The sequence below is a fragment of the Fonsecaea monophora genome (assembly GCF_001642475.1).
Source record: "Fonsecaea monophora strain CBS 269.37 chromosome Unknown Scaff45, whole genome shotgun sequence".
Taxonomy (NCBI): Eukaryota; Fungi; Ascomycota; class Eurotiomycetes; order Chaetothyriales; family Herpotrichiellaceae; genus Fonsecaea; species Fonsecaea monophora.
This window is the reverse complement of record NW_019173976.1, coordinates 226,469-254,320: the sequence shown is the minus strand read 5'-3', so window position 1 is coordinate 254,320 and position 27,852 is coordinate 226,469. Positions and strand designations below refer to the sequence as shown.

Here is a 27,852-nt window from a genome sequence, read left to right as displayed (position 1 = left end):
CCTACTCTCTTCGAGAGAGGGCATCTACTCGAATATTCTACTTCCCGGGGACGTACGTAATTATAAAGTTATACCTCGATAGGATGAGGGACTAACGTATTTATCTCTTAGTTAGTTTTCGTACGGTCATGAAGTATTCGAGGTTCTTATAGTTAGACCGGATCTCGAATTTCTCGACGCTTCGTAGTTCGGCGTCCCATTCCTTTAGGCATCGTATAATAGCGAGCATTTCCTTATCGTAAATCTCGTAGTTACATTCAGCTAGGTAGTTCTTCTTTAAGAAGAACGCGCAGGGGCGTACGACTCCTTCGTCGTCAACTTAGAAGAGCGTTCCCCCGATACACTATTTCGACGCGTCGACTTCCAGGATAGTTTCTCTCTCGTGATTAAAAAGGATTAAGATCGGGGCCGTCGTAAACATCTTCTTTAGCCGTACGAAGGCTTAGTCTACCTCCGCTGACCATTAGAACGTTATATCCTTTCGTACGAGAGTCATAATAGGGCGTACGATCTTAGAGAAGTCTCGTATGAACTTCCTATAGAAGTTCGTAAACCCGATAAAGCTCTATACTCCTTTCACTGTTTTAGGGGCTTCCTAGTCGAGGATCGCCTTCACCTTCTCTAGATCCATTCGTACGCCTTTCTCTACTTCAATGATGAATCTAAGGTATTTCGTCGATTTGACCTCGAATTCGCATTTATCGATATCGATTCTCAGTCCCGCTTCGCGTAATCGCTGTAGGACCTTTCGTACGTACTCTCGATGCTACGTAAGCGATCCGTACGAGTAGATTAAGATATCGTCGATGTAGGCCGAGTAGAAGACGTCGAGGTAATCGCGTAGTGCCTAATTAATGTACTTCTAGAACGTACTAGGGGCATTCGCTAATCTAAAGGGTGTAACGAGCCATTCGTATAGTCCGTATCGCGTACGGAATGCCGTTTTCCATTCGTCTCCTTTCGCGATGCGAATCTAGTAGAACGCTACGATAACATCGAGCTTCGTATACTACTTTACCCGTCCGATATTCCGTAGCGTCTCGTATATTAGCGGTAGAGGGTAGCGGTCCTTCCTCGTAATCTTATTCAGGCCGCGGTAGTCTACGTAAAACTATAGGCCTCCTCCTAGTTTCCGTACGAAGAGTACTAGCGCTGCCGCGGGTGAGTTACTTACCCGAATGAATCCTTTATCGAGTAACTCTATAAGCGTTTTTCGTAGTACGAGTAGCTCTTCCCTTAACATACTGTATAACGGGCCCTAAGGTACTTTAGGAGCTTCTCCGTTATCCCGTACGAGGTCGATCGTATGGTCCACCCCCTTTCCTCGAAGTGGCGGAAGTTTATCCGCTATAGCCCTATTAAAGACGTCGAGGAAAGGATATAAGTGTTCCGGTAGCTTCGTACGGGGATTAGTTATCTTCTTAACTACGAGGGCTTTATCGATGTCAGCTATGCTAGTAGCGAATACTTATATACTCTTCTACTTTCGTTATCGTTACGTTAGTAAGGAGAAAGCTACCGCGCTCACTAGGCTATAGTTAACCTTCCGGGGGGTCGCTTTATATTCGTTCTATATACGTAACCTCTATAGTTCTAGATGTAAGTAAGACTCCTTCGGGTAAAGTCGTACGTCGTTTCGTTTCATCTAAGGAATCCCGAGTATAATATCGTACGAGGCGAGGCTCGGGACAATGTATAGGAAGGCGGTTTCCTTATATCCGTTAATATCGATCTCTAGTTTAGCCACTTCGAAGATCGATGAGTTCGTTAATTCGTTAAATTCTATAATAGGTCGAGGGGAAATCTATATACGCTAGAGGTTCTATCGGGAGGTAAAGCGAGAGTTAATAAGGCCGTACGATGAGTAGCCAGTATCCGTAAGTACATTAGTAGAATACTCTCTATTCACTATTAAAGGCACTAAGAAAGGTAGCTCATCCATCGAACTTCGGAACCCTCGCTAGGCTTTCTAGATCTCCGTACGCTCCTAACAGCGGTTCTTACCAGGAGCTACTCGTTTTTTAGATCCTCTTCCCCTTCTTCCGCTGTAATAGCCGTAGCTACTGTTCGTCCGGCTCGAGGACGTACCGCTAGGAGGAGGGAGCATTATCGTACGAAGTGTTCTCCTAATCCGCATCGAAGACAGCGTCCCGCTTCCTTTCGCTTATCTAATATCTCCTTCGAGACCCATTAAGTACGCTGTGTACGTACGACAGCGGCGGTAGTAGCGTCCGATAGTTCCTATTCCATCATGTCCTCCGCCGGGGCTACCTCGACCGACATCGACGAGTTCCTCGTCGTACGGGGCTTATCCCGTCCCTTCTTACGCTAAAGGTTCTTCAGGTTAGTACTGACGGTATGAAGTAACGTATAGTACTCCTTATAGGACCTTAGGATAGGGGTTACTATAATCGCATTCTGTAGTTCGTACGATAGGTAGTTAGCTAGGAAGGTCTTCTTAACCTGGTCGTCCTAGCTAAGGCCGCCAGCGTCTAGTATCGTACGGTCGAATTCAGCGAGGAACGTACTAAATGTCTTTATCCCTTACCGCATAAAGCTGAGTTTCCGCGATACTCGCTTAGCGGCCTCGTGATCCTCGTACGCCGCTTATAGTTGAGAAAAAAGGCCTTAAACCGTCATCTAGTCTATCGAAATAACTGCGTCTACCTAGGCGCTAACTTACGCGAGGGCTTCTCCTCGTAATCTACTATGTATATACTAAAATCGTACGATCTCGGTATCCTCGTACTTATCGACACTAAGCTTCGCCTTTACCTACGTAAGCTATAGTCGAAATTCCGTCCGTTTTCTACTAAACTTAGGGAGTTTAGGGAGTTTCCGATGTTTCTAGTCCGATGATTCGCGTACGGCTAATAGTTCCCGTACGTTACTATTCTCTCGTTATATCGACTTAGGAGTAGGGGTACTCCCGCTATTCTACTAGTTCTAGAGGAGATACTCTAGACCTTCCACTCGCTGGTTCTATTCTCGAATTAGGTCATATAACTACGCTACCTATTCCGGAGGTGGAGCTGGACCTAATATAGACGAAGAATCCATTTCCATTATCGATACGTACGGAGGTACGTAAAATGGGAGATTTATCCTAATGTAAGGGTTTAGAAAGAGTTCTATAACTAGCTAGCTAACCTAGTAATAAGGAGGATAAATCTAAGGAGAGAGAAGGAGGAATAATGTCCCCTCCTTCTCTCCTTATATCGTACGCTCCTCCGTAAGGGATACTTAATGTCTTCCCCTTTCTCCCTTATCCTTCCTCTTTCGTATACGCCTTACGTTTCCCTTACCTTTTATCTCTCTTCCTTACCTTCCCTCACGTACGGTATCTCAGCTTACTAGGATTCGGTATCCCTTACACTGTACGTACCTCGTCTAATTAGGAAGCAGCCCTTTTACCTATACAATGTATAGGTAAATTTAGCTAATTAGGAGGTGGCGTTAGTCTTATCGTTAGTCTTGGCGCTGGTTCGTCAGAACCGAGCCTCCTTCTGGGTTCAACCCATCACAGTACCTCCCTTAAGTAGATAATTCGTCGTAGATAATAGGAGCTAGAGGGCTCGTTATAGGATACGTTATACGGTAGTAGTAGCGAGGTAGGAGAGTACTAGGTATAAGGAAGCGTATAAGAAGTACTACTTACGGCGGTAGTTACGAGGTGGGAGAGTACTAGGCATAAGGAAGCGTATAAGAAGTACTACTTACGGCGGTAGTTACGAGGTGGGAGAGTATTAGGTATAAGGAAACGTATAAGAAGTACTACTTACGGCGGACGCGGTAGGGATATATAAGGATTATTACTTACTATACATCTAGTACGGTAGCGTTTATATATACCTACGGTAAGATAACGCGGACGATGGAGTCGATAGAGATGCCGGCGCTTATATAGAATAGGTTAGTTACTATTCCTTCTACCGCGGTAGGTTACTATACATCTAGTACGGCTTCGTTCGTACATGCCTAAGGTAAGATAACTCGGACGATGGAGTCGATAGGGAGATAACGCGGACGATAGAGTCGATAGAGATACCGGCGCTTATATAGAATGAGTTAGTTACTATTCCTTCTACCGCGGTAGGTTACTATACATCTAGTGCGGCTTCGTTCGTATATACCTAAGGTAAGATAACGCGGACGATAGAGTCGATAGAGATGCCGGCGGAATGAGTTAGTTACTGTTCCTTCTACCGCGGTAGGTTACTATACATCTAGTGCGGCTTCGTTCGTACATGCCTAAGGTAAGATAACTTAGACGATGGAGTCGATAGAGATGCCGGCGCTTATATAGAATAAGTTAGTTACTGTTCCTTCTACCGCGGTAGGTTACTATACATCTAGTGCGGCTTCGTTCGTACATGCCTAAGGTAGGATGACTCGGACGGTAGAGTCGATAGAGATGCCTGCGGAATGAGTTAGTTACTGTTCCTTCCACCGCGGTAGGTTACTATACATCCAGTACGGTAGCGTTCGTACACGCCTAAGGTAGGATAACTCGGACGATGGAGTCGATAGAGATGCCGGCGGAATGAGTTAGTTACTGTTCCTTCTACCGCGGTAGGTTACTATACATCTAGTACGGTAGCGTTCGTACACGCCTAAGGTAGGATAACTCGGACGATGGAGTCGATAGAGATACCGGCGGAATGAGTTAGTTACTATTCCTTCTACCGCGGTAGGTTACTATACATCCAGTACGGCTTCGTTCGTATACGCCTAAGGTAGGATAACTCGGACGGTGGAGTTAATAGAGATGCCGGCGGAATGAGTTAGTTACTGTTCCTTCTACCGCGGTAGGTTACTGTACATCTAGTGCGGTAGCGTTCGTATACGCCTAAGGTAGGATAACTCGGACGATGGAGTTAATAGAGATGCCGGCGGAATGAGTTAGTTACTGTTCCTTCTACCGCGGTAGGTTACTATACATCTAGTGCGGCTTCGTTCGTATACGCCTAAGGTAGGATGATACGGACGATGGAGTCGATAGAGATGCCGGCGCTTATATAGAATAGGTTAGTTACTGTTCCTTCTACCGCGGTAGCCTTATTATTATAGTAATTACGAGGTAGGAGAGTGCTAGGTATAAGGAAGCGTATAAGAAGTACTACTTACGGCGGTAGTTACGAGGTAGGAGAGTACTAGGTATAAGGGAACGTAAAAGAAGTACTACTTACGGTAGCGGTAGCGAGGTTAGAGAGTCCTAGGTATAAGGGAACGTATAAGAAGTACTACTTACAGTAGCGGTAGCGAGGTTAGAGAGTACTAGGTATAAGGAAACGTATAGGAAGTACTACTTACGATAGAGTGCTATATACCTCTAGTTTATCGATGACGCCTTCTACTTTCTCTTTTACCGGCGCGTTCTAAGGGCGTTCTCGAGGCGTCCTCGAGGCCGTAGCGAAGATCGGACGGATAAAGGTGCGTCCTCTTCTACCGGCGCGTCCTCGAGGCGTCCTCTAGGCGTTCTCGAGGCTATAGCGAAGATCGGACGGATAAAGGTGCGTCCTCTTCCACCGGCGCGTCCTCGAGGCGTCCTCGAGGCCGTAGCGAAGATCGGACGGATAAAGGTACGTCCTCTTCTACCGGCGCGTCCTCTAGGCGTCCTTAAGGCTATAGCGAAGATTAGAAGTAGAAGGATAAAAGTAGTAGGGATGACATAAGAATCTCTTAGCGAAAGACCCTACGAAAATAAATCGAAAACGGAATAGTCTATGATTATATAATATAGTATGTGATAATCGAAGAGAAGAGAGATGAGGTAAAGAGTAACTCTTTTCTATTCCTAACGCCGCCCTACTTTACTTTTAAGATTCTAGAAGGTTCTAGAGGGTATATTAATACGAGATTAAGGTCTAGATCCAGTAAAAAGTAAATTAAGAGGAGGAAAGGGGACCCTAACGCTACCCTCCAGCTACTGTACTACCCTCCAGCTACTGTAAGGATATCGGAATACCTTAAAATACTAATATAAAAGTAAGGTATAGTTTAGTATATTAGTATACTAAAGTATATAGAAAGTAACGTAAGATAAATAGATAAAGAATATAATATCGATATAGAAAGGAGGCCTTAATTTCAGCTTTTTAGGCGTTAATTAAACGAAGAGAGGTAGAGAGAAACCCTACGACGCGAAAAATTATGAGAAAAGCCGGAAGAACCCCGAAGATACTCTAATCCTAACCCGAGTTCCTCTCCTAGAGTATCCTAGATCTAACTAATCAGGAGGTAGGAATGTTTACCTATACATTATATGGGTAAGTCCCGCTAGGTACGTGCCAGCTTACAGACCTCCCCATTACAATACCTCACGTGTAAAGCGACTCGTAACAGTACTAAAGTATAAGTCTCGCTTAGTAACTTCTCTACTATAGACTACTATTAACTAGAATAATAGCTTCTTACCAATTATCACTTCCAGAATCTTCCTCTAGTATAACCTGCCTAAACTCGAGACTGAAGTTCTACTGTACCTTAAAAATTTATCTTACCTAGTTTTTAGGGAGTTTAACACTACTAAGATTTACTAGTCCATGCCACGTACATTAATCTCTTATGCTGAGTACTACGTTCTATGATGGCATAGGGAGCTTTTCGATAACACTAAGTGACAACGACGACAGCTTATAAGCCACGAAATTAGCGACTGAACCTACAGCTGAGCGGAGATCTCTCATAAGCATTTCGGAGTAAATGTACTGAGGGAAGAAATCACACGTCTTGTCTCGACGTCGACCACTCGCCGTTGAATAAGATCTATTTGTTATACTTATAGATGAATTCAACCCCTAAATTTTCTAGTGAGCTTTAATGCTAGCGCCATTAACCGCAGTAATGTTGACTGTAGGGCCCTTGACAGCGCTCTCACTGACTGCGGTGCCGTTGACTGCGCGCGCCTTGATAACGACGTTTCGATATGGCTCCTGGGAGAGAGCAAAGGCCATTGACTGGTCTAAGATGGACACGGCCCGGTCAATCTCCTCAGCCGAGACGATCAGTGGCGGCGCGATCCTGAAGACGCCAAACGCCCCCGGGACAGCGAGGATCTGGCAGGAAATGCCCAGCTCCAGGCCCTTGGCTGCGATCATGGCGCCCAGCTCGCTGCTCTGGACTTTGGTCACAGGGTCGCCGATGATTTCGATGCCCTGGAGCAAGCCGCGGCCACGGACATCGCCCACGCACCAGTACTTCTCCTTGAGCCGGAGGAGTCCCCGAGTCAATTGGAGGCCACGCTCCTTGGCTTTTTGAACCAGACCGTCTCGCTTGACGACCTCGAGGACCTTGCAGCCGACCGCACAGGGGAGCGGGTCGTTAACGTGCGTGGTCCCAAAGTAGAATCCTTTGTCTATAGCCTTTTTCGCGATCTCGGCACTCGTGCTCACCGATGACAGCGCGATGCCGCAGCCTAGCGACTTCGACAGGGCTAAGATATCTGGGACAAAGCCATCGCGCTCGAACGCGAACATGTCCCCCGTGCGGCCTACGCCGGTCTGCGCCTCATCGTCGATAAGAAGCATTCCGCGCTTCTGACACTCAGCGTAGAGTCGCTTGAAGTACCCTAGGGGCGGCTCAAGGATGCCGCCGCACGAGAGAATAGGCTCAATGACGAACCCGGCCAGGGAGCCCACCGACGCCGCGTCGATCAGGCCCCATGCATAGTCCATCTCGGTCTCCCAATCGTAACTCCCGTCGGGCGTGCGGAACACAGACCTATAGGCGTTGGGTGCGGGAAATGCGAGGTGGCCCGGAACGACGGGTTTGCCATGCTTGCGCCCGACGCTGTATGTGGCCGCGGAGACGCCACCGGTGACGCCGTGATAGCTGGCAGAGAAGGCCACGATCTCGAACTTACCGGTGGCCGCCTTGGCGAGGTTGATAGCGGCCTCGACCGACTCCGAGCCCGTCGAGATGAAGAAGGTCTTTTCCAGCGGCGCCGGGAGTAACTGAGCTATCTCCTCGGCGAGGTCGACCACGGGCGGCGACAGGATCGTGCTGTTGAGGTGGTCGAGCTCCGTGATACTCTTACTCACCACCTGCGCAATCTCTGGGTGGCAGTGGCCTAAGCTTGCGCTCATCTGGCCAGAGGTGAAGTCGATGATCTCCTTGCCATCGGCGTCATAGATAAAGATACCTTTGGTCCGCGTGATGACCGTCGGTGCCCACGGTGCGACGGTATTCAGGATATACTTGTCCGCTCGGGCAAAGAAGGCATCGTTATCGTAGCCCATTTGGAGGAATGATGGGGGAGGATTGGAGGTTGAGGTTGAGGTTGAAGGTTGAGATTGAAGTTGAGGTTGAGGTTGAGTGTGAAAGTCAAGACCTGTCTACGCCTTGTATATTTCAGGTCGAGAGCGAGAATCCTTTTGTAGCAACGAGACTCTGTTATACCACCTCCCTAGTATCCTACAGTATCGGGTGGAGACAAGGCACAGACAATGAATGGTACTTTAGTGGCAGCTCGGGAATCTCGCGCTGCCACCTTTTCCGCTCTCTACAGATTCAGGTCAATCTCGAGCCTCGAGTCACAACTTTAGGATTTTAGACCTCACCGCAAGCCCCCTTATCGGACATAGACGTGCAGAATACTCATCTCTGCATATAGCATCGGGCAACGTCCATGTCCGCCTCCAGCGCCGAGCTCGAGCTGACAAAGTTTACCGTTAGCGTTTTGTCGGGAAAGTAAGAAATGTGAAGGTACCAGGTTTGCCGAGACTCTCGTCCTCAGTTGATCATAATAGGTTTTCCGCTTCTGTACCAAAGATGGTCTTATCGTACGACACGACGGCCGCAACATACGGAATACTTTGGTATATCTCGTGGCGGTCAAATGACGGCACGGGTCCTGTCCCAGAATTGTCCATTTATCCTGTTGTCCTATCCGCTGGATCGAAGATAAGGAGGCCAACCCAGTCGATTGGTAAAACCTTGAGTCTTGGGTCTATACTCATCGAATGCCCCTGTCCATTCCGCCGTCTGATGTACTTATTTGACCAGGTTTTCTGGCAACTGTCTCTTCGGAAGCCACTCAATCGCATCTGTCCCTTACTCGGCGTGTGATCCACGTTACAATCATCCCCAAGTTCTCTCTATAGCAGACCAGCAAAGATGGCTGAGATGTTGGACGACCTCAAGACAGACACCAGGCTGACGCTGTCTACCTCACAGGCCGAAAAGGGCTCTCAGGTCCACGTCCAGGTGGGACAACAGAAGGTCGTTGCGAACGGCGCATTCGGCGAGGCCTTGGACGTATACGGAGACGCAGCGACGGCTCAGAAGCTAGGATACGTTCACAGAGGGTGGGTGCTGCCCGTAACGCATGAGATGGTCAATGGGCTCGTACTAAATGCTTGACGATAGTCTCAAGGCTCGTCACCTGCAGTTCATCGCACTCGGGGGCACCATCGGCACCGGCCTATTCCTCGGCATTGGATCAGCTTTTGCAAAATCAGGCCCTGTGTCCGTCGTCCTCGGATTCTCCTTCACTGGAGTCGCCGTCTATTGCATGATGCTGTGCCTGACGGAGATGACGACGTGGTTACCTCTCCCCGGTGCCATTCCTCAGTACTGTTCTCGGTATACCGATCCGGCCATGGGTTTCGCCGTCGGCTGGAACAACTGGATCCTCTGCGCCCTAGGCCTCGCCGCCGAGATTTCGGCTGCCGCGGTCCTGGTGCAGTTTTGGAACGACGAGATCAACCCGGCCGCCTGGATTAGTATCATTATCGTCGTTGTCGTCTGTCTCAACGTCTTGGCGGTGTCGATCTACGGTGAGGCCGAATTCGTCTTCGCCAGCCTCAAGATTGTTACGATCGTCGGTCTCCTGATCATGGCGTTCATTGTGGACCTCGGTGGTAGTCCGTCGGGAGACCGTTTGGGCTTCCGCTATTGGTACAACCCTGGACCTGCGATGAAGGAGGTCGTGGCCACCGGCGGTGCGGGTCGCTTCCTCGGGCTGTTCTCGACACTCGTGTACGCGGCCTTCTCCTTTGCCACCGTCGAGATGGTCGCCATCGCCGCCGGCGAGACCGCGAACCCGCGGAGAAACGTGCCAAGGGTCATCTCGCGCGTCGTCTGGCGCATCCTGATCTTCTACGTGGGAGGCTCGCTCGCCATCAGCGTCCTGGTTCCCTGCGATGACCCGGACCTTGGAAGTGTCTCGCCCTGGGTCATTGCCGTTAATCGAGCCAACATCCGCGTTCTCCCCAGCATTATCAACGCGGTTATAATTACGTCGGCGTCCTCGTCTGCGAACGCCGTCCTCTTTCTCGGCTCGCGATACTTGTTTGGTCTGGCCCAAATCAATCAGGCCCCTCGCATCTTCCTCAAATGCACGGACAAGGGTATTCCGATCTACGGCGTCGCATTCACCGCTATCTGGAGTTGCCTGGCCTATCTCTCGGTTTCCGCCGGCCCGACTGAAGTCTTTAGCTGGCTTCTGACCATCATCACCGTAGCCTCTCTCTTTACCTGGTGTAGTATTTCGATTTCTTACCTGCGTTTCCGCCGAGCTCTGGAAGCGCAGGCTGTGGATCGCAGCAGTCTCCCTTTCAAGTCCCCTCTGCAACCCTACGCAGCGTGGGTTTCCCTGTGCTTCTTCAGCACCATCCTCCTGTTCAACGGCTGGGAAGTGTTCACCAACGGTAACTGGTCTGTCAAGGGTTTCCTTTCCGCCTACGTCGGGGTCCCCATCTATTTTGGTCTCTATCTCTTCTGGAAAATCTTCAAACGGACTTGCCTCGTCAAGCCTGGGGAGGCAGACCTGTTCACTGGCAAAGCGGCCTTGGACGCCCAGGAGTGGCCCCAGACGAAGCCGAGAAATTTGTTGGAGAAGATTTGGTTCTGGTTATTCTAGTGAATAAATCTGGGAAATTTGGGACATTTTGAGAGAGGGGAGAGAAGAGAAGAGACAATGTTGTTTTTGGTTTTGGGGGGGAGGGGGGCGTGTATCGAACCCTGGAATCGACTTCCGTGCGTGGATGTTCCTCGAAACGAGCGTGCAATTCGGGGTGCTCAGCCCATAGGGTCTAGAGGATAACTGTTCGGGAAGTCTGGGAACCAGTCCTCGAGTGCTTCAATGTCCATGTCCATCGGCATGGACTCCTGTAATGCCGCCGTGCTGCACGTTGGCTCCGCACATGCCGCCTCGATCTTGTCCATCAAGTCGGTACAGTTTGCTAGACAGTTGTCCGCGAGGTCCCAGGCGTAGTTGCGGCGATGGGAGTCGAGTGCCTCGATCATGCGCCGCGCCAGTTGTAACGAAGTATTCCGTACGGGTCCCCTGGAAGAGAGGGCACTTCTCAGAAGAAAAGTGGTCGCTGACGTAAGCGTGTGGGCGTTGAAAGGGATCCAGAAATCCCGACAGTGCGACTCCTCCAACTCTCGTACAAAGTCGACCACCTCTTCGGCCGCCTTGCGGGCCTGTAGGAAGCACAGCGAGTCAACATCGCCGATCTGGCGAGACGTCTTGTCTAGGTCGAGTTGGCGACGCCGGATCAGGAGTTTGACCGACAAATACGCCAGTCGAAGGTTAGCCGCACCTGGGCCAACGAGGTGCTTGCCGCGGAGAACCTCGCGACGGAGGTTGTCCGTCAAAGAGTCCTCCCAATGCGTCAAAAGGCTCTCGAGGCCATGTGGAGTGGCGTCCCTCTTGGACGGGTCCATCTCGAGGCGGTATACCAGTTCTAAACAATCGCCGAGGACGTCAGTCAAGGTGGCCAGGGCAACGAAACGACGCGTGGCGCTGATTTGGTCGGCCGATGCGCCTGGATTGTAGAGGTCCTCGACGGCGGGAATCGGGACGTCGTGGTGGACTCGATTTATCAGAGGCGGGGTGCCGTAGGCCAAGCTACACCTGCGATGCCCTGTTGTCATTGTCTCGGCTCCAAAAAGATAGTGGGCGCATGGGGAAGGACATAGTGATATTTTCCTTACCAGCGATCACAGATCAGGACGATCCTCCATATTCGTATTCTAAACTTCTTCTCTGTGAGTGAGAGGTTCCATCCCGAAGGGTCCCGATTCAGCCCAAATGCATTGGCGAGGGACACAGCCATCCCCATCAAGGCGCTATTCCCAAGATTGAGAAGACTGGGCCGGGTAGAGAGGTTGATAAGGATTGACATAATGGTTGAAATGCCAGGCGTGCATTTGAACTCTTCGTTAAGAGTGTCTTCAGCCAGCCTCCAGAGGGGCCAAGGATCTGGACGAGGAACGTTCTTGAGGCTCGGGGAGGTGTTCCAGTATATCAGGGTAATTCCATATAAAAAAGCGAGTAGAGAGGGCGATATCTTGTCTTTCTGAGTAAGCAAGAGTCGCCGAAACAGGATCTCGTCAAAGATAGGAAAGCACTTGTTGATCTTATCAAAAAACCTGGGGAGAGCTGGTCAACACGAGGAAAGCTGCACCGCAGAGCAGGGAACAGAAGCGGGCGAGGCGAGACTCACAAATTGATAACCTCTTCTTCGTAGGGCGCGATGTGTCTCTCAATCATTGCACACTTCGACGCCGCCAGCGCTCGGCCCTCCTTCTCCCTGCGGCCGCGTCTCGGGGCAGTGTTGAAGACTATCACACGGACGGGTCCACCCCCACCTGCATCGCCCGCGTTTGGATAGAATCGGACCGTCCGTCCACGTTGACCGTAGGGCGTGCTGAATAGATACATTTGAAAGACGTTGTCATCGTCGGCTATCGCAGGGCTGACGACGTGAGAGCTGCCTTCGACCGAATCGACGATGGGATCCACCACAGCGGGGCCGAGATCGTGTGGCGGCGCGATGGAGTGGGATGAGGCCTCTCCGTGTTCTTGGTCTGCTATCCTGTCTTGGACCGTCGAGATGGGCTTGTTCACCACGCAGAAGGGAGCTTCGTTCCACATGCTCAATGAAGGAAGGCACTGCGACCCGTCGGGAGATCCCAACGGGAGATTCAACATCTGGGGCGACGGGGTCGACAAGGAGGCGGAGGGGGCGGTGGGTTGAATGCCTGTGCCTTTGGAAGGGGATTTTGGCCGACTCCTGGTCCTTCGTCGACGTCGCTGCTCGGGCAGAGGAGGGAATACACAGTCAGTGCCTTTGATTCGACATGTTACGCACGCGGGTGAAGCCACCGTGGTTTTGCACCGTGACTTTCTGGTTCGACAAGAGATGCAGGCCGGTTGCATGTGAGACCGGTACGGCCGCCCTTCGATTGGAGCCGTGATTTGATGTGGATCGGGAAGCTCGATGTCCATTGACCAAGGACTTGGAGGAAAAGTCGTCGTGTCGTGTTGCGTTCTGTCGTGGACCTCGCGCCGTGGACCATCGAGACGACGGAATTTCTACACGACAGGGTCGTTGGACAAGTAACGGAATACACGCCCTTGCGAAATAGATTCTAGCTTCAGCAGGCGAATAGAATGTACTGGACGAGTACAGTGCAGTAGAGTCCATCCGGTTGAGATAGCGCCCCGGGAAAGTGGTGCTGTGTCGGGGCGGGAAAGTGGTGCTCGTCGGGAAACTGGCGCCCCTCGGGAAAATGGTGCTTGTTGGGAAAGTGGGGCTCCTCGGGAAAATGGTGCTCGTCGGGAAAGATGCGCACGGCCCGGTCGAGAAAGTCGAAGAGACTGCGAACGACTGAAGGGATAAGTCAATCTGAGAGCACCAGGGCATCAGGGTATCAGAGCACAAAGTAATAATACCTCTGGTGAGGCTGGGAAACCGTCCGTTATCAACTGACACTTTTCTGCGTCCTCTGGGTATATGTCCTCTAGCATGGTTAAGACACCTGCCCGGCCGTCTCTGAACATGTATAAAAGGCCTCTTTCCTCGCTAACCTACTTTGTGGCATACGACCATAGTGATCTAGACCGTTTCAACTTTTCTGTAGCCCTTTCCCCTTCGCCCACTGTGGACTATCAACTTTCCCGGTGGTAGGAAGCCTCGCTTGTCTGGGAGCGTGATTTTCTCGTCCAGCAGATCCTACCACTCAGGACCAATAGCTTCAGACCAGTAACCGGACCGCTAAAACATTCGGTCTACTGCCCTTCCTCATATCTCGAAGCACCCCTTCTCATCCCAGATCACTATGGTATTAAACGACACCGACGACGTGGGCTCCTCCACAACCACACGTATCTCCTCATCCGCTAATGACGCCCCCACAGCCTCCTCATTCGCCATCAAGGCTGGCTTGGCCCAGATGCTGAAGGGCGGCGTTATCATGGACGTTGTTAACGCCGAGCAGGCCCGCATCGCCGAAGAGGCGGGCGCCTGCGCGGTCATGGCCCTCGAGCGGGTGCCCGCCGACATTCGCAAGGACGGCGGCGTTGCCCGAATGTCGGATCCGGAATTGATCAAAGAAATCCAAGCGGCGGTCACTATCCCAGTCATGGCCAAGGCGCGCATCGGCCACTTTGTTGAGTGCCAAATCCTTGAGGCTCTAGGCATAGACTACATCGACGAGAGCGAGGTCTTGACCCCAGCAGACGACAACTTCCACGTAGAAAAAATCGACTTCAGGGTCCCCTTCGTGTGTGGGTGTCGAAATCTCGGAGAAGCCCTGCGACGCATCGCCGAGGGCGCCGCCATGATCCGCACAAAGGGCGAAGCCGGTACGGGAGATGTGGTCGAGGCGGTTAAGCACATGCGGACAGTCAAGAGAGAGATTGCTCGAGCGCAGACCGCGCTGGCCGACGGTGACGCTGCTCTCCGCGCGTACGCAAAGGAGATCGGCGCCGAAGCTGAGCTGCTTAAACAGACAGCGCAACTCGGCCGGCTGCCCGTGGTCAACTTTGCCGCTGGCGGCATCGCCACGCCCGCCGACGCAGCCCTGATGATGCAACTGGGCTGCGACGGTGTCTTTGTCGGCAGCGGCATCTTCAAGTCGGGCAACGCAGCCAAGCGGGCCAAAGCCATCGTGCAGGCGACAGCGCACTTCCGTGATGCCAACGTGTTAGCCAAGTGCAGTGAGGGTCTCGGCGAGGCTATGGTGGGCATCAACTGTAGCTCCATGGAAGAAGGGGAGAAGATGGCCGGCCGAGGCTGGTAAGAGGGCAAGCTTGCACCAATGTGATACCGCAAGCCGCGGGGTGTGCGCAGGCAATCTTCTCACCATATAAGCTCGCCAAGGACTGGGGCGTTCCTGCACTGTAACATCTTTCGCCGTTGCATCATCTGAAACAGTAAAGTTCTTTCTGCACACTGCAACAATGAATGCCATCACAGAACTCCTAGCAAGTACAACGCTCGGAGATGCGGCTGTCGGCAGGAGCAAGCTTTGTGCCGACGACTGTTTTCATGCTCTGTTCAAACTGCGTAAGACGTTTGATCACCATCTCCTTTTCTGGGCCCTGTGCAGCACTTCGTCCAGACATAATTGAGAATCTGAGCATTTGACGGCAGGCTTGGATGATGTGGAAGACGCGACCATCTGGCAGTACAAACAGTGGTTGAACTTACACGGCGAAAATGTGAGGATGTCCCAACTTCCTGACTTTTCCACAGGTCGTAACAGGAGAACCGAGATCCTACTCCGTTCAAATTCATTACCGTCGATCATTTACGTGCCCCAGATTTTGCCGTCCACTGCGGGCGCTTTACTTGGACCAATCCAAGTTGTTATTTTTCAGCCTTGTGGGACCAAGGAGCCCTTGGATCGAGTCTGCGAGCCTCTGTTGCTGCCGGACTAGATGGGTTATTCTACTTGATATCAAACTCAAATCTATACGGCACCAAGGAATGTGGGCCACCGGAGTCCCTCTAGTATACTATAGGTCACGTAGCCCTTTATCTAACCTTCCTAACATCTCTATATAGCTACTAAAAATACTTAGAATCAAGTTAGTTAAGATTCGAAACCTAGTAACGCCGCATACCTCATTAGGACGGGCTTGGCCAGCATTCGACCTACTATATGAACTGTAATTTTGTGCTCAACATCTCCTGTTGCTAGAGGGTATCTGAATACTTCTCTACCTCCCTCTAGTACATATTAAGATATTCAGATGTTCAATAGGTCGCCAGGTCCTCGGGGTGTGCAGTGTCTTTAGATCGCACCGGGCTCTTTAGGACTGAATACTCAAACTTCCGATCGACATATTTCAACGCCTCCGGATTGACATTGTTTGTGTTGAGGCCCATTAGATATTCTCCTCCATCTGTCGGGGGAGGCCGCAACGGCCACCAATAGCATCTGCACGGTATGAGCTCGCAATCTCATGCAAGAGGGATTGATCTTTCCTTACACGCATCCACAATTGTCACAGAAGTTGAAAGATAGGTCTCGGTCTCCCCAGATGTACTGCTTGATGATGGCCCCTGGCTTCGTTTCGATCTTGACCTCGTCTGGGTGGTAGTAGCCCCATGCGGCACCATAACGCCTACATATGGTACATTGGCAGACGTTAATATATTCGGGCAATCGTGGAACTATGATTGCAATAGCACCACAGTGACAGGTGGAGCGGATTGGAGGGTTTGCGGCTGCCATATTTGACTCATTCGTAAAGAGCTTGATTGTGATATGAGAAGAGCTTGTAATTTGGGCTTGCCAAAGCCTGTCTGTTGGATCACCAGAAACGACTTAGTATATGTACTCTGACGACCCAGGATAGTAGGCTAGGCACAGCCCAGGCACCAGGCACCAGGCAGCCATTTCCGGACCGGAATAACGTTGGACCCTGGATCGGCATTTCTTGCCCACTTTGACCAGCGAGGCAAGAAGAGGACACCTTCTCAGGCTCGCACAGGGATCATATCATAACACAAGCTTCGGTGCCAAATGCCAGCTTCGGTATTGTTTCGGGGGCGACATCTTGAAACATGTCTTCCGAAATGACCCCAATCACTCGATGCGACATCGGAAAGAATGCTATACTGTTTCTACGTCGTAGCCCTTGTCAGTCGAGGTCCTCTTCATGGATACCTTGCATTCCTAAAGCATACGGTGAGGTTCTGAATCACGGTGACCCAGGTGGTGTGCTATATGGTTTATTGTCGGCCAGAATAGGTGGCGTAGCCGACGATGGTTGTGTTTGGGTCGAAACATGACTTGCTGTCCTGGATATGCCCATCAGACTGACATTGCCACTGGCACTACCAGACCCAGGCTCAGATCGTTGTCGATAGAGCCTGTCGAATTCGTCCAGGACTTGACTTTTGCTTATGTCTAACCCAATCGCACGGATAGAGTACTTATCCTGCACTCGCTGGGCGGAAGCCACAGAGTGTTTGGTCTTTGAATGGACGGCAGCATACATGGACTTGTAGATCCCTTGGCCAGTGTAGCCGACGAGGCCCATGCACGCTTCAATCAACAAATCAGCAGGCTTTACTCGTCGACAAGGGGCAACCAAACGTACCTGCTGTGGGTTTCGTCGCTGTTTGTAACGCCCCTTTACCGATTCCTTTGCCAAAGCCAATTATTCCTTCCTTGGCCATACCCTTTGCTGGTTGGACTACCAGATCTGTCAGCCCCTCAGCCATCTGGTGGACGAAGGTCGTTGCAGCCACGGTGATGCCGCTTTTCCAGTCGGTCACGGCGGCGTGATCAGGCACCTTCTCCCCGTAGAGTTTCGGTGTGTTCCGCATGCCTTCTGCAATGGCGACGGGTATGTCGATCAAGGATCCCTTCACCACTATTCCTGTGAGCTGCGAGATACTCATCGCAGAGGCGCCCACCATCCTTGCAATTTGTTTGCTTGATCCTTCCATTGCGTCCATCTCCATTCCAGACTCGGTTTGATGAGCTGAAGACGTACGGCCAAGTGCACGATCTTTATCATTCTGCTTATGGACTTCTCGTGGATTTCTCCAGAATCCACTGATAGCAGCCAGAATATCATATGACACTTCCATCGAGACGGCGACTGAGGAGGTGAGAAAGTTCCATCGTCTGTTCTCGATAGTAATGGGTTTCGGTTTGTACAGTCGAAGATGGTCAGCTTTGATCCTCTGAGCCAGGATCAAAATTTCAGCCGCAGGCCCGGAAATTTTTAGCAGAGTTTTCGATCTCTTGTACACCCAAGTAGCGGGGAGTCCCTTGATCAAATCACAGTTCATGTCATCAACTGGCAGATGACGATGAAATGAACGGACAGCTGCTTTGACTCCCTCCTCGGCAGCCATCCTGTCAGCCACCTCCTTTGCAGCTTGTTGGGTCTCTTGACGCAAACAGTAGCGTATGCAATCGCTGAGATTCTTGCTATTTAGTTTCTTGTGGGCAATCGGCGGGGGTCCAGCCTGGGAAGCGGCAACCACGTTACCCCAAAATAGCTGGCTATATTCGATCAGCAACGACAAAGTAGTAGACGTGAATGAGAGCATACTCTCCGAAGAATGGCACAATGACAGTTGGGCAGCCATTCATCAGCCCAGTGGCAGTGGTCCCTGCACCGCCGTGATGAACCACCACCGAAACTTGTTGAAACAACCACTCTAAGCATTTAGCTAGTGACACCAGGCAAAATTGCAACGAATTGTCACTTACCATGAGGACAGTCCCCGAGGAAGTAGATGTTTTCGCCGACGTTTTCGCTTTCCAGGTTGCTCCACCCCTTCGAGATGATGGCACGGACGCCACATGCCTTGATGGCAGCAAGTACTATGTGGAGGAGTCTTCCAGGGTTCTCAACCACGATACTACCAAAGCCAACATAGATCGGAGTCGGTCCAGACCTCAGAAATTGTTCGAGGCCATCAGGTATAGTGAAAGATGCCGGGTCCCGACGGAGGAAACCGCAGATGTCTGCATTGTCCGTCAAGGGAAGAGCTTACTGAGAATGTCAAGTACTGACCGATATGCTTGCCCCAGTCGGTGGGTTTGGAGACCAACGCGGGAGACCAGCAGTAGGTGTGAGGAACTTGAAGGGTTTCCATGAGGAAAGGAGCCTCGGACATGGGAACGGATTCCAGGCCAATGGATTTCCGCCATTTTTGTACAATATCACCGATTCTCAAAGGGAAGTCAGCAGAGAATTACAAGGGGAGCAGACGTGTCATACCCATTCCAGGTCAACAACTGGACCATGCCGTATGAGATGTAATTTGCCAGCCTTGGATCGGTACTACTATTTCTAATGTTCGCTAGAGGATGAGGAAAGGCTCGAGTTGGACTCCATGGCATGGTGAACATAATATGGAGCGGCACTCCGAGTGCTTGAGCACAATGAATGTGAGCAAAGGATGGAGGGTTTGCGATAATGGCATTGGCAACGAACGGTTCTCCGCCATCTGAAGGTAGAATGCACGAAGCCCAGCAACCGTCAAGGATCTCGCGGATCATCTGCCTGTTCTTTTTGACGTCTCCTTCTCGCAGAGCCTTCATGCGAGGTAGCAATCCGGGATTCTTGACCATGTACTAGACAGCCAATTAGCTTATAACCCAGGAATCAGGAAAGCATCTGGTACCGCCATCAGCTCAGCTGGATCGCCTCCAATGGAGTAGAATTCCAATCCTGCGGTTTCCACAAATTTTCTAAAAGCTGAATGGGTTGCCAGGCGCACTCGATGCCCATGACGCTGAAGCTCTTGTCCAAGCGCAACAAACGGCTGTACATCCCCACGGCTACCGACAATCTGGATCACGATATTTAAAGGTAGTTTCCACGAGTCTATGTCCAAGATGGACGAGTACGCCGGCGGAGGCTCGGCAACTTCTTCCTCGTCCTCGGAAGCTTCCACAAGTTGTGCGAAAACTTGTGCAAGTTTTGAGTTGAGGTTGAGAGAGATGCGTCCATCATCGAGGACGTCTGTGGCATCTTCTGCAAAGGCGTCAGGGAGCGGAGAGTCGGGTTCATCGGGGTAAGCATTTTCGTTTGCGTTCACGTCGGTCGTCGAAAGTTGCAAAGACGGAGGCGCGGCAGTGGGTAGGCGAGAGAGATTTTCTTTTTGGCCCATGGCAGGGAAAGAATTCTCAGGAGCTAATCAGGTCGCAGCGCAGCCTTAAGGTCATTCTTGACGAGACTCTTCAAGCGTGGAGTGATCTGCTAAGGATTTCCGCCGTATATATTTCTCCTGACTTTCAGGCAACAACATTTCATGCAGACTGTGGAGAGTTTTCCCTTGACCCGTGAATGGCTGCAGGCACCAATACGCAGTACGGCAGTGCGGCTTCACACACGATTGTGTGGTTTCAACCACGTTTGTGTTAAAAACCGGACGCCATTGATAACTTTCCGGGGTCCCAAAACCCACTTCAGGAACACCGAGGTGTGATTGCGCGTCTCTAAAGATGGGACTGAACACAGCCCAGTTGATAGTTGGACAAATTGAGAAACCTCACCCGGTCTAGGAAGCTCGGAAAATCTCCGACAGGCTTCATTCAGCTCGTCTGCCCTCAATGCTAGGTTGGGGGTTAATCCCTGAGCTTGTCTTGTGAGGTTTCTTGCCAAGAACTTCTTTACCACCCACTTTTGGATGCGAATCACCTAAGCCGGAATAGGATGGCCTAGTGGCCTCTTCTTGAAATGACATCTTCTCCATGGCTTACACAAAAATTATTTACGTGACAAGTTGCGCACCATGGCAAAAGGGAATAGCGCACCGGAACGACTCAGTATACATTTGAACTCTGCGAGTGAAGATTCCAGCGCCGAAAATGAGTTTCTGAATCCTCCTTCAAAGCGCAGACGGATTTCACAAGAGAGTGATCAACTCGCTGGCACTGTCCTCCAACCCACCTCCTCGATATCCAGAGTAAAAAGGACTCTGCCTCCAGAGACAAATGAATCACCATCAACCACGCAGCCACCCATCGCCCTCATCCCTACAACATCCGTTACCTTCCAGTCACTTGCCGTGGCGCCATGGCTGATACATTCACTCGGCGCAATGGCCATAACACATCCCACCGAGATCCAGCGGGCTTGCATACCGGAAATTCTAAAAGGAAGAGACTGCATTGGAGGCTCGAGGACGGGCACGGGAAAAACAGTGGCCTTTGCGGTTCCTATATTGCAAAAATGGGCAGAAGACCCCTTTGGTATCTATGCTGTCATTCTCACACCAACGCGTGAGTTAGCTCTGCAAATATACGAGCAATTCCAAGCACTAGGAGCGCCGCAAAATCTCAAAACAGTGCTGATAACAGGAGGATGCGATATGAGGCCTCAGGCAGTTGCTCTGGCTAAGAGACCGCACATTGTCGTGGCAACCCCAGGCAGACTAGCAGACCACATTCTCAGCTCTGGCAAAGAGACCACCATCGGACTGTCTCGGGCGAGAGTCATGGTCCTGGATGAAGCCGACCGCTTGCTGTCCTCGGGACCCGGGTCCATGCTACCAGACCTCAACACATGCCTCTCTGCCCTTCCTCCACCTACATCACGCTTGACCCTTCTTTTTACGGCGACCATAACGCCAGAGGTTCGAGCACTGAAGGAACTTCCACGGCCACTAGACCGTCCACCTATCTTCATATCTGAAATTGGGGGTCCCTCTGATGCGTCTTTTTCTCCCAGCCTCCTTCCTGCGACACTCACACAAACGTACCTTCAGACTCCTATGACACACAGGGACGCCTTTCTTCATGTGCTTTTGTGCGTTCCCTCATTCACAAAGGCTCCCGAGCCTAACATCATTGTCTTTGTGAACCGCACCAGCACTGCCGACATTCTTCACCGCACCCTCCTCCAACTCTCTCATCCTGTGACGGCGCTACATTCCGAACTACCTCAAAGCCAGCGAACGAGGAATCTCTCTGACTTTCGCTCGCAGAAGTCGCGGATTCTCATCAGCACAGATGTGGCATCAAGAGGCCTTGATATCCCCGAGGTCAACTTCGTGATCAATTATGATGTCCCTAGGAACCCAGTGGATTACGTCCACCGAGTTGGACGTACAGCTAGAGCGGGGAGGGAAGGCACGAGTATCACATTCGTTGGCCAGAGAGATGTCGCTCTCGTCCTGGCCATTGAGGAGTATATAGGAAGCAAGATGATAGAATGGGCTGAAGAGGGCGTGAATATCGAGACACGTGTAGTGAAGGGTCGGACATTGAAGGATGTGGCCGAGGCCCGAATGGAAGCTCTTCGGGATATAGATGGTGGCAAGGACGTTAAAGGCTGGCGAAGGAAGATCAAGAAGGATAAGAAGCGTGCCTTTGTCGAATAGACAATCTCAATGCCATCCTCCTGATGACTCTACCAATGGCCGCCTAATCATGACTTTAGTGAGACCAATGTAATGCACCATTATGTATTCCAGGCCTCGTTTCCTCTTTGCGATCTCTTTCAATTGGCCGTCGGCCTACCGATTTTCAGTGGTCGTACAATCATGTAGTGGTCCAGTTCACATTCACAATCCCTTGACGAAATGCTGACACTTCCACTGAGGACTCTGGTTCATGGTCAAGCACTATCACCAAGCGTGGTGACTTCGATAACAATCTACCTCATCCAGTCGATATCAAGCTCTGCCTTGTACTCACCCTCATCATCGATGCTACTGAGAACAGTGTCTTCTCCTGTCCAGGTAGTTGGTGTGCCGTGACGCATACTTGACAGGCTTCCCGGTTTCTCACTTCCGTTCACACTATCTCCCCTCAATCTCCTATCAAAGCCATCGGACTGGTGTTCTTTCCACCATTTGCCACTCTCTTCAACAACCTTCTCTTCCCATTGTGTAACGGGCCCAATGACCTCGACGTCTTTCTGGCCGGCCTTGAGCACATCCCGACAGGGCAGAGACATGGTCATATTTTCCTGGTTGTCGCCGCCCGTCAAGTCTTTCAGCTTTTCTTCGCGAGCAGCGTAGACTAGACGTCCAATATTACTCCAGTACAGTGTCCCCGTACACATAGCGCATGGCTCCCAAGTCGACACAAGGGTGCACGCGGCGAGGTATTTCTGCGAGAAGTGGATGGTAGCAAGTCGAGCGAGCTCGGTCTCTGCATGTTGGACATGAGAGATGGAAAAGTGTGTAAGCAAGACGGTGGTGTTGTCAGGTCCCAAAAGCAAGGCTGCAAAAGGCCGCTTCTCGTGCAGACTCGTGGCAGTATTTTGTAAGTCCAAACATGCTTTCAGTGCAGCGTCGATTTGTTCTTTGGTCAAGTCCGCGCGGACTGGCTCAGAAGCAGGAATGTTCGAGTCGGATGCGGGTGGTATTTTAGGGGCAGAGGTGTTTGCTGGAGAGTTCGTTGATGATGCAGGCGTGAGCGAGGAGTTGGTGGTTAATATTGGGTTGGCGCTGCTCTTTAGAGTGCTATGGATGGATGAGCCAGACGGCGCAGCCCCCGGAGGAGGTTTTCGATGAATAGAGCTTGGGGGTGGAGTTTTGTTGCTGGCATGAGCTGCAGTAGATTTGAGATATGCCTGGTAACTCATTCCGGGAGCATGAAGTTAGAGCCAGCCTATCAGAATGAGGCAACTGAAGCACTGTTTGGTCCCAAGGAGTACAAAAAGTCAATGCGACTATTTTCGTCTGCATGCGAAGGCTCCAGAGGTTTGCAGCAAGTCAGAATCAATCGGCGCTATTGGAGAAATGATTCAAAGTGCTGTAGACATTATTGGAAACAGCGGAACGGATTTTTATCATTGCAGCAAGTACACAGTCGAGTGCCTGTTGATCGATCATGGGCTCCAGGTACCCCCCCCCCCCCCGCTTTGCGCCACCGCTTTATCTTCAGCCGAGAAACACTGGGCCACCAGTACAACTAGGACCTGGAAAACTCGGTAGAGCTGCCCATTGATTTGCTGATTTGTTGATTTGAAGCGAAAGACTTGGTCGAAGCCGCTTGTTCCTGGCGCTAGTGTTCCCGTACCTCGTACTGTGTGGGCTGTTCCCTCGTGCTTAGTTTCGAGATCATCTCGTAGACTTCCAGACTCCAGATCCACGACCTTGTGTTGTTGGTCGTCGCCCACGTGGTTGGTGATGGTGCTGCGCCTGCAATAGTGTTTCCTTCATATTCAGAAGACTATAATATCAACCTTGTTCTGTTCCGCTCCATATCTCTGGCGAATATTGTCGTCATTGAGAAAGGCGACCATCGGTCGAAAAATCTGACCTATCGTGAAGATATTACTTCTCTTCTCGTCGTGATAGGAGCCATCCACCACAATTCTTTGTAGCCCCTGAGTCTTCAAAGCCTCTGCTTCCAACAACTGATTTAAGCGCTCCGGGGTGCCTATGGCAATTCCCACTTTGTTACTTTGCAGAAACTTTATATTCATTTCGAGTTTCATGTGTTTAGGCATGAATTTACCGACTTTGGAACCCTGGCTCTTAAACACTCGCAATTCTCGCATAAGATCTGCTATTCGCATGCCAGACATTGCAAGGACAATAGTATGTGGCGAGCCGACTTCCTCGCAGATGGAAAGTCCCTCTTTACCGCCAGCGGAAAATTGCTCGAGGAAGTCTGGGAGGTTCGCAGCAAGCCTTTCCTTAGTATAACTTGTGGTGTCGAGAAAAGCCTTTTTAGGAAGGTACATATCTTCCAGTTCGATGGGACTGCTAGTTGAGAACCACTTTTGAATGTTCTTCGCAAAGTGATCAGCGAGGAGGGAGGGATCGACGGCGACGCCTGGGGATGTAGATTGTTCCGACTCGGTGTCAAGGGCGGCTCGTTTCGGTAGAGGGTATGTTTTAAGATCATCGGACTGGTCGAGCTTTCGCTTCTTCCCTCCCATCGTTGTAGCCACCTTTTTTTGTGTAAGGTCGCCAGTGACCACCTCACTCTTTTCACGCCGGATAATATCCTGCGGGTCATTCCCACCACCCCTTCGAGCCTTTTGCTTTGTGCGCGACATTATGAATTATTAGATGTCCAAGGAGACGCATGCATGTGTTCTCTTGCGGTGTGAAGTCTAGCGCAGGAATAACATCATATCCTGAAGCGCAAAGAAGAAATTAATTATTTGTTCTGGAATCAGCATCGATCCCCGCATTCGAGAGCCTTGGCGGCACGTGGGCCTCGAGGCCTGTCGTGGTGCGGAGAACCAAATACATAACAAGAGCTGCAAGAGGTACCGAGCATGAGGTGCATACATTCTACACCTCCCTGCCCGTACAAGCACGGCCTTTTGCTGTCGCGGCAAATGGTAGATGGACTACACGCCGATCTAGAAATGCACCCGCCTAGAGCTCTGCAAGCTCTACCGACTACTTCTACGTAGGACCTCCTCCTGAGTAGTCTACTTATCTGGCGTCATTCCGAAACTAATGACACCATAACATCTCTGGATTGTATTTAAAGATCTGGTCATACGAGGCGACAGTTCCTGAATTTCTTCTCATCAGGATATTTCAATTGTATCTCTAGTACCGATTGCGAAATGGGCGGCTTTAAGGATAAGCTTGAAGGCCAGAATATCATAGTGGTCGGAGGAAGCACAGGGTGAGTCAGAAAACGTCCCTCTGAATCCCACTGCCTTCAGCAACATCTGTGTTGACGAATTATAGTATTGGCTTCGGAGCTGCAGCGGCGCTTCTCGATGTCGGTGCAAGAGTAACCATCATTTCATCCTCTTCAGCAAAACTAGATGCCGCACTGCAAAGACTTGGGTCTCCGAACGCCAAAGGAGTTGTCGCAGATGTCCGTAATGAAGCCGCCTTTACTGATACACTTCGATCACTGGCACCCGTCGACCACGTTATCTTCTCAGCCGTTGATAACATTATTCGAGGCAAATTAGAAGATCAAAACTTAGACGAAGCAAAGCATCTCTTTGGGGTAAAATTCTGGGGTGCAGTGATCACTGGGAAAAGTATATTGGCTTGATAAGCTCGCACATACAAGTCAAGCGCTGCTCACAGGTTCTAGTTCTTCTGAAGTACGATATTGTGCGCAAGGGAGGCTCCTTGACTCTCACGTCTGGGACCGCCGGCATCAAGCCTGGGAAGAACGCCGCGATTGGTGGAGCCTTGAATGGAGGAGTACTCTCTCTCACCAAAGGCCTTGCAGCAGACCTCGCGGAGAAGAAGATCCGTGTGAATACAGTCGTGCCAGGCTTGGTGAAAACACCCTTGTGGGATAAACAAGGCAAGACCCCTGAAGAGCAGGAGGAGATATTCAACAAAGCGAGCCAGACCCTTCCGGTGGGGTTTGTTGCCACTCCTGAGCATATCGCTGAAGCGTACCTCTATGCCGTTCGAGCAGATTACTCCACCGGGAAACTGATAGAGATAGGTGAGTGTGGCAAAGTCAATCTGATGAATGCAGCTGATGTGTTTTAGATGGAGGTGTTCTAGTATAGGTGTGTCTTGAGCTATACAGCAACACACTACCTTGACGTTCAGTTGAAGGCACTCTCACGCATATCTCCAAGACGCTATATCCTTGTCCCAGAAGGGAACCGTACCGACATGTCAACCCGATCTACATAGCTCAAGAAGATTTCGTTCACTAACAGGCACTTGAGTGCTCGAGATCAACCCCGACAGCCAGGAAACTATCGTGCTGCTTCTCGTTGCTCGTAGTGAAGTGGTAGATAGAATAGAGAATGAGAATGTCCTTCCAATACGTTTCGCCAACCTCGGTCGACGATTTACGCAGGTAATCACCCAAGCAGCAAAAGCTTTTAACTACGGAAGGTACTATACAAGACCAAATATACAAGACCAAAGTTTGCTTTGTGATTACCAGTAGGATATTGTACCATATGGTATCCCTTCCTGAGGTAGTCTGAAAATTAGTTCGTTCAACTTGGGAATGTCACTCAGGCCGATGTGCCATCCTGGAAAGGTGACATCAGGAGAAGCAGGGTCAACCGTGCTCTGTTCGACTAAATGGAGCACTTCTGTTGCTTGGGTGATATGGGTTGGTCGTGCTGAAGGTCTTTGTATCTCGGGCTCCAGCGACAATTTTGTTCATTCGGTTTCCCTCGGGCCTGAATGAGGACGATGTCCCTTGACATGTCTTTTTTTCTTCTCTCTTTTGCTTTCAGAGTCAACTGTAACGGAGATGTGGCCCTCCTGTCTCAGCCAGAATTGGAATTCCCACATCTGGGCTGCCATGACTGACACAATTTGATGTTGGCGAGATTGGGTGGTGCCCGCCCAAAGAGACCTTTTACTCCTGAACCTTTCGAAGCAGAGTTGAATTTGAGCTCCAATGGATTATGCTTCGCTCTCTGCCTTCGTCGGTAATCAGAGGACTATGGCGATATCAATCCATCAAGAACGAGGACCAGCTTCACCTTCTCTGCTCACTTGTCCGACAGGGACAACTTCATGCTACACTTTCAACGGAGCATATTGTTATAATGCTAGTGGTCAAGATACTTGCTGTACTGATGGGAGTGGTGAGAAACTCTCCTTGACTTCCAAACTGCTCTGGCTGATTAACACTGGGTAGGAGTCTGCTCCGGTGGGTTCGAATGTGGCATTGGTGTTGCCGCTGACCTGTGCTGTCAACCAGTTTGTTTGTCCGCATCATCGTCCAATCTTCCAAAGCTCAACTGTCACAGGGGCAAACACCGGAGCAATGCGCACAGAGTTCTATCGTCGATGTTGCGACCACTGTCAATGCCATTCCAGACCCCACAGCCGCCTTGCGCACATCTGATTCCAGAAAACCACACGTCCGCATTTTCGCCATATGGATTGTGTTAATGCTATTGGGGATTTTCTTTGTTCAACAGTACCTTCCGATGGGGTAGATGGTGTGTGACTCTCGGTAATGGAGGTCCAAAGATCAGCAAGTGATATTGCTAGGGCCGTAAGCTTGTTTAGGAGTCAGTGAGTGGTTCCGTGACAAGGTGATTATGGAGGGCTGATAGAGAGTCGCAATGAGACTTTGCGATGGGATTTGACACTGGGATGTGTCCCGTACAGTGTGCAAGCCTCTCGAGAAATTGTCCTTCTTTCTAGGTCGCATCAGAATGATGTTACAGTAGCAATAATACCACGGCCTCTGTTCGGCTTTGGT

At 50.6% G+C, this 27,852-nt stretch overlaps 10 protein-coding genes across 10 annotated transcripts; 4 read left to right on the top strand and 6 right to left on the bottom strand.

Moving 5' to 3' along the window:
- Window positions 1-6,809: 6,809 nt before the first annotated feature.
- AYO21_06537 (hypothetical protein) lies at window positions 6,810-8,240 on the bottom strand (the record flags this gene model as incomplete). The annotated part of the gene is made up of 1 exon (XM_022656497.1): window positions 6,810-8,240. One exon carries the CDS (start codon window positions 8,238-8,240, stop codon window positions 6,810-6,812), a length of 1,431 nt encoding a protein of 476 aa, XP_022511285.1.
- An 877-nt stretch (window positions 8,241-9,117) lies between these two features.
- On the top strand, window positions 9,118-10,864 carry AYO21_06536 (hypothetical protein; the record flags this gene model as incomplete). Its single annotated transcript, XM_022656496.1, has 2 exons — window positions 9,118-9,308; window positions 9,370-10,864. 2 exons carry the CDS (start codon window positions 9,118-9,120, stop codon window positions 10,862-10,864), a joined length of 1,686 nt encoding a protein of 561 aa, XP_022511284.1.
- Window positions 10,865-11,022: 158 nt separating this feature from the next.
- Window positions 11,023-12,943, bottom strand: AYO21_06535 (hypothetical protein; the record flags this gene model as incomplete). The annotated part of the gene is made up of 3 exons (XM_022656495.1): window positions 11,023-11,863; window positions 11,944-12,381; window positions 12,456-12,943. The coding sequence occupies 3 exons, from the start codon at window positions 12,941-12,943 to the stop codon at window positions 11,023-11,025; spliced, it is 1,767 nt and encodes a 588-aa protein (XP_022511283.1).
- Window positions 12,944-14,073: 1,130 nt separating this feature from the next.
- Window positions 14,074-15,036, top strand: AYO21_06534 (pyridoxine biosynthesis protein pyroA; the record flags this gene model as incomplete). Its single annotated transcript, XM_022656494.1, has 1 exon — window positions 14,074-15,036. The coding sequence occupies one exon, from the start codon at window positions 14,074-14,076 to the stop codon at window positions 15,034-15,036; it is 963 nt and encodes a 320-aa protein (XP_022511282.1).
- A 959-nt stretch (window positions 15,037-15,995) lies between these two features.
- AYO21_06533 (hypothetical protein) lies at window positions 15,996-16,476 on the bottom strand (the record flags this gene model as incomplete). The annotated part of the gene is made up of 2 exons (XM_022656493.1): window positions 15,996-16,179; window positions 16,232-16,476. 2 exons carry the CDS (start codon window positions 16,474-16,476, stop codon window positions 15,996-15,998), a joined length of 429 nt encoding a protein of 142 aa, XP_022511281.1.
- A 469-nt stretch (window positions 16,477-16,945) lies between these two features.
- Window positions 16,946-19,883, bottom strand: AYO21_06532 (hypothetical protein; the record flags this gene model as incomplete). The annotated part of the gene is made up of 7 exons (XM_022656492.1): window positions 16,946-17,292; window positions 17,348-18,264; window positions 18,314-18,422; window positions 18,475-18,732; window positions 18,782-18,939; window positions 18,989-19,344; window positions 19,395-19,883. The coding sequence occupies 7 exons, from the start codon at window positions 19,881-19,883 to the stop codon at window positions 16,946-16,948; spliced, it is 2,634 nt and encodes an 877-aa protein (XP_022511280.1).
- A 624-nt stretch (window positions 19,884-20,507) lies between these two features.
- Window positions 20,508-22,097, top strand: AYO21_06531 (hypothetical protein; the record flags this gene model as incomplete). The annotated part of the gene is made up of 1 exon (XM_022656491.1): window positions 20,508-22,097. The coding sequence occupies one exon, from the start codon at window positions 20,508-20,510 to the stop codon at window positions 22,095-22,097; it is 1,590 nt and encodes a 529-aa protein (XP_022511279.1).
- Window positions 22,098-22,372: 275 nt separating this feature from the next.
- AYO21_06530 (hypothetical protein) lies at window positions 22,373-23,308 on the bottom strand (the record flags this gene model as incomplete). Its single annotated transcript, XM_022656490.1, has 1 exon — window positions 22,373-23,308. The coding sequence occupies one exon, from the start codon at window positions 23,306-23,308 to the stop codon at window positions 22,373-22,375; it is 936 nt and encodes a 311-aa protein (XP_022511278.1).
- Window positions 23,309-23,890: 582 nt separating this feature from the next.
- AYO21_06529 (hypothetical protein) lies at window positions 23,891-24,733 on the bottom strand (the record flags this gene model as incomplete). The annotated part of the gene is made up of 1 exon (XM_022656489.1): window positions 23,891-24,733. The coding sequence occupies one exon, from the start codon at window positions 24,731-24,733 to the stop codon at window positions 23,891-23,893; it is 843 nt and encodes a 280-aa protein (XP_022511277.1).
- A 525-nt stretch (window positions 24,734-25,258) lies between these two features.
- On the top strand, window positions 25,259-26,159 carry AYO21_06528 (hypothetical protein; the record flags this gene model as incomplete). The annotated part of the gene is made up of 3 exons (XM_022656488.1): window positions 25,259-25,320; window positions 25,386-25,690; window positions 25,747-26,159. The coding sequence occupies 3 exons, from the start codon at window positions 25,259-25,261 to the stop codon at window positions 26,157-26,159; spliced, it is 780 nt and encodes a 259-aa protein (XP_022511276.1).
- Between the last annotated feature and the right edge of the window lie 1,693 nt (window positions 26,160-27,852).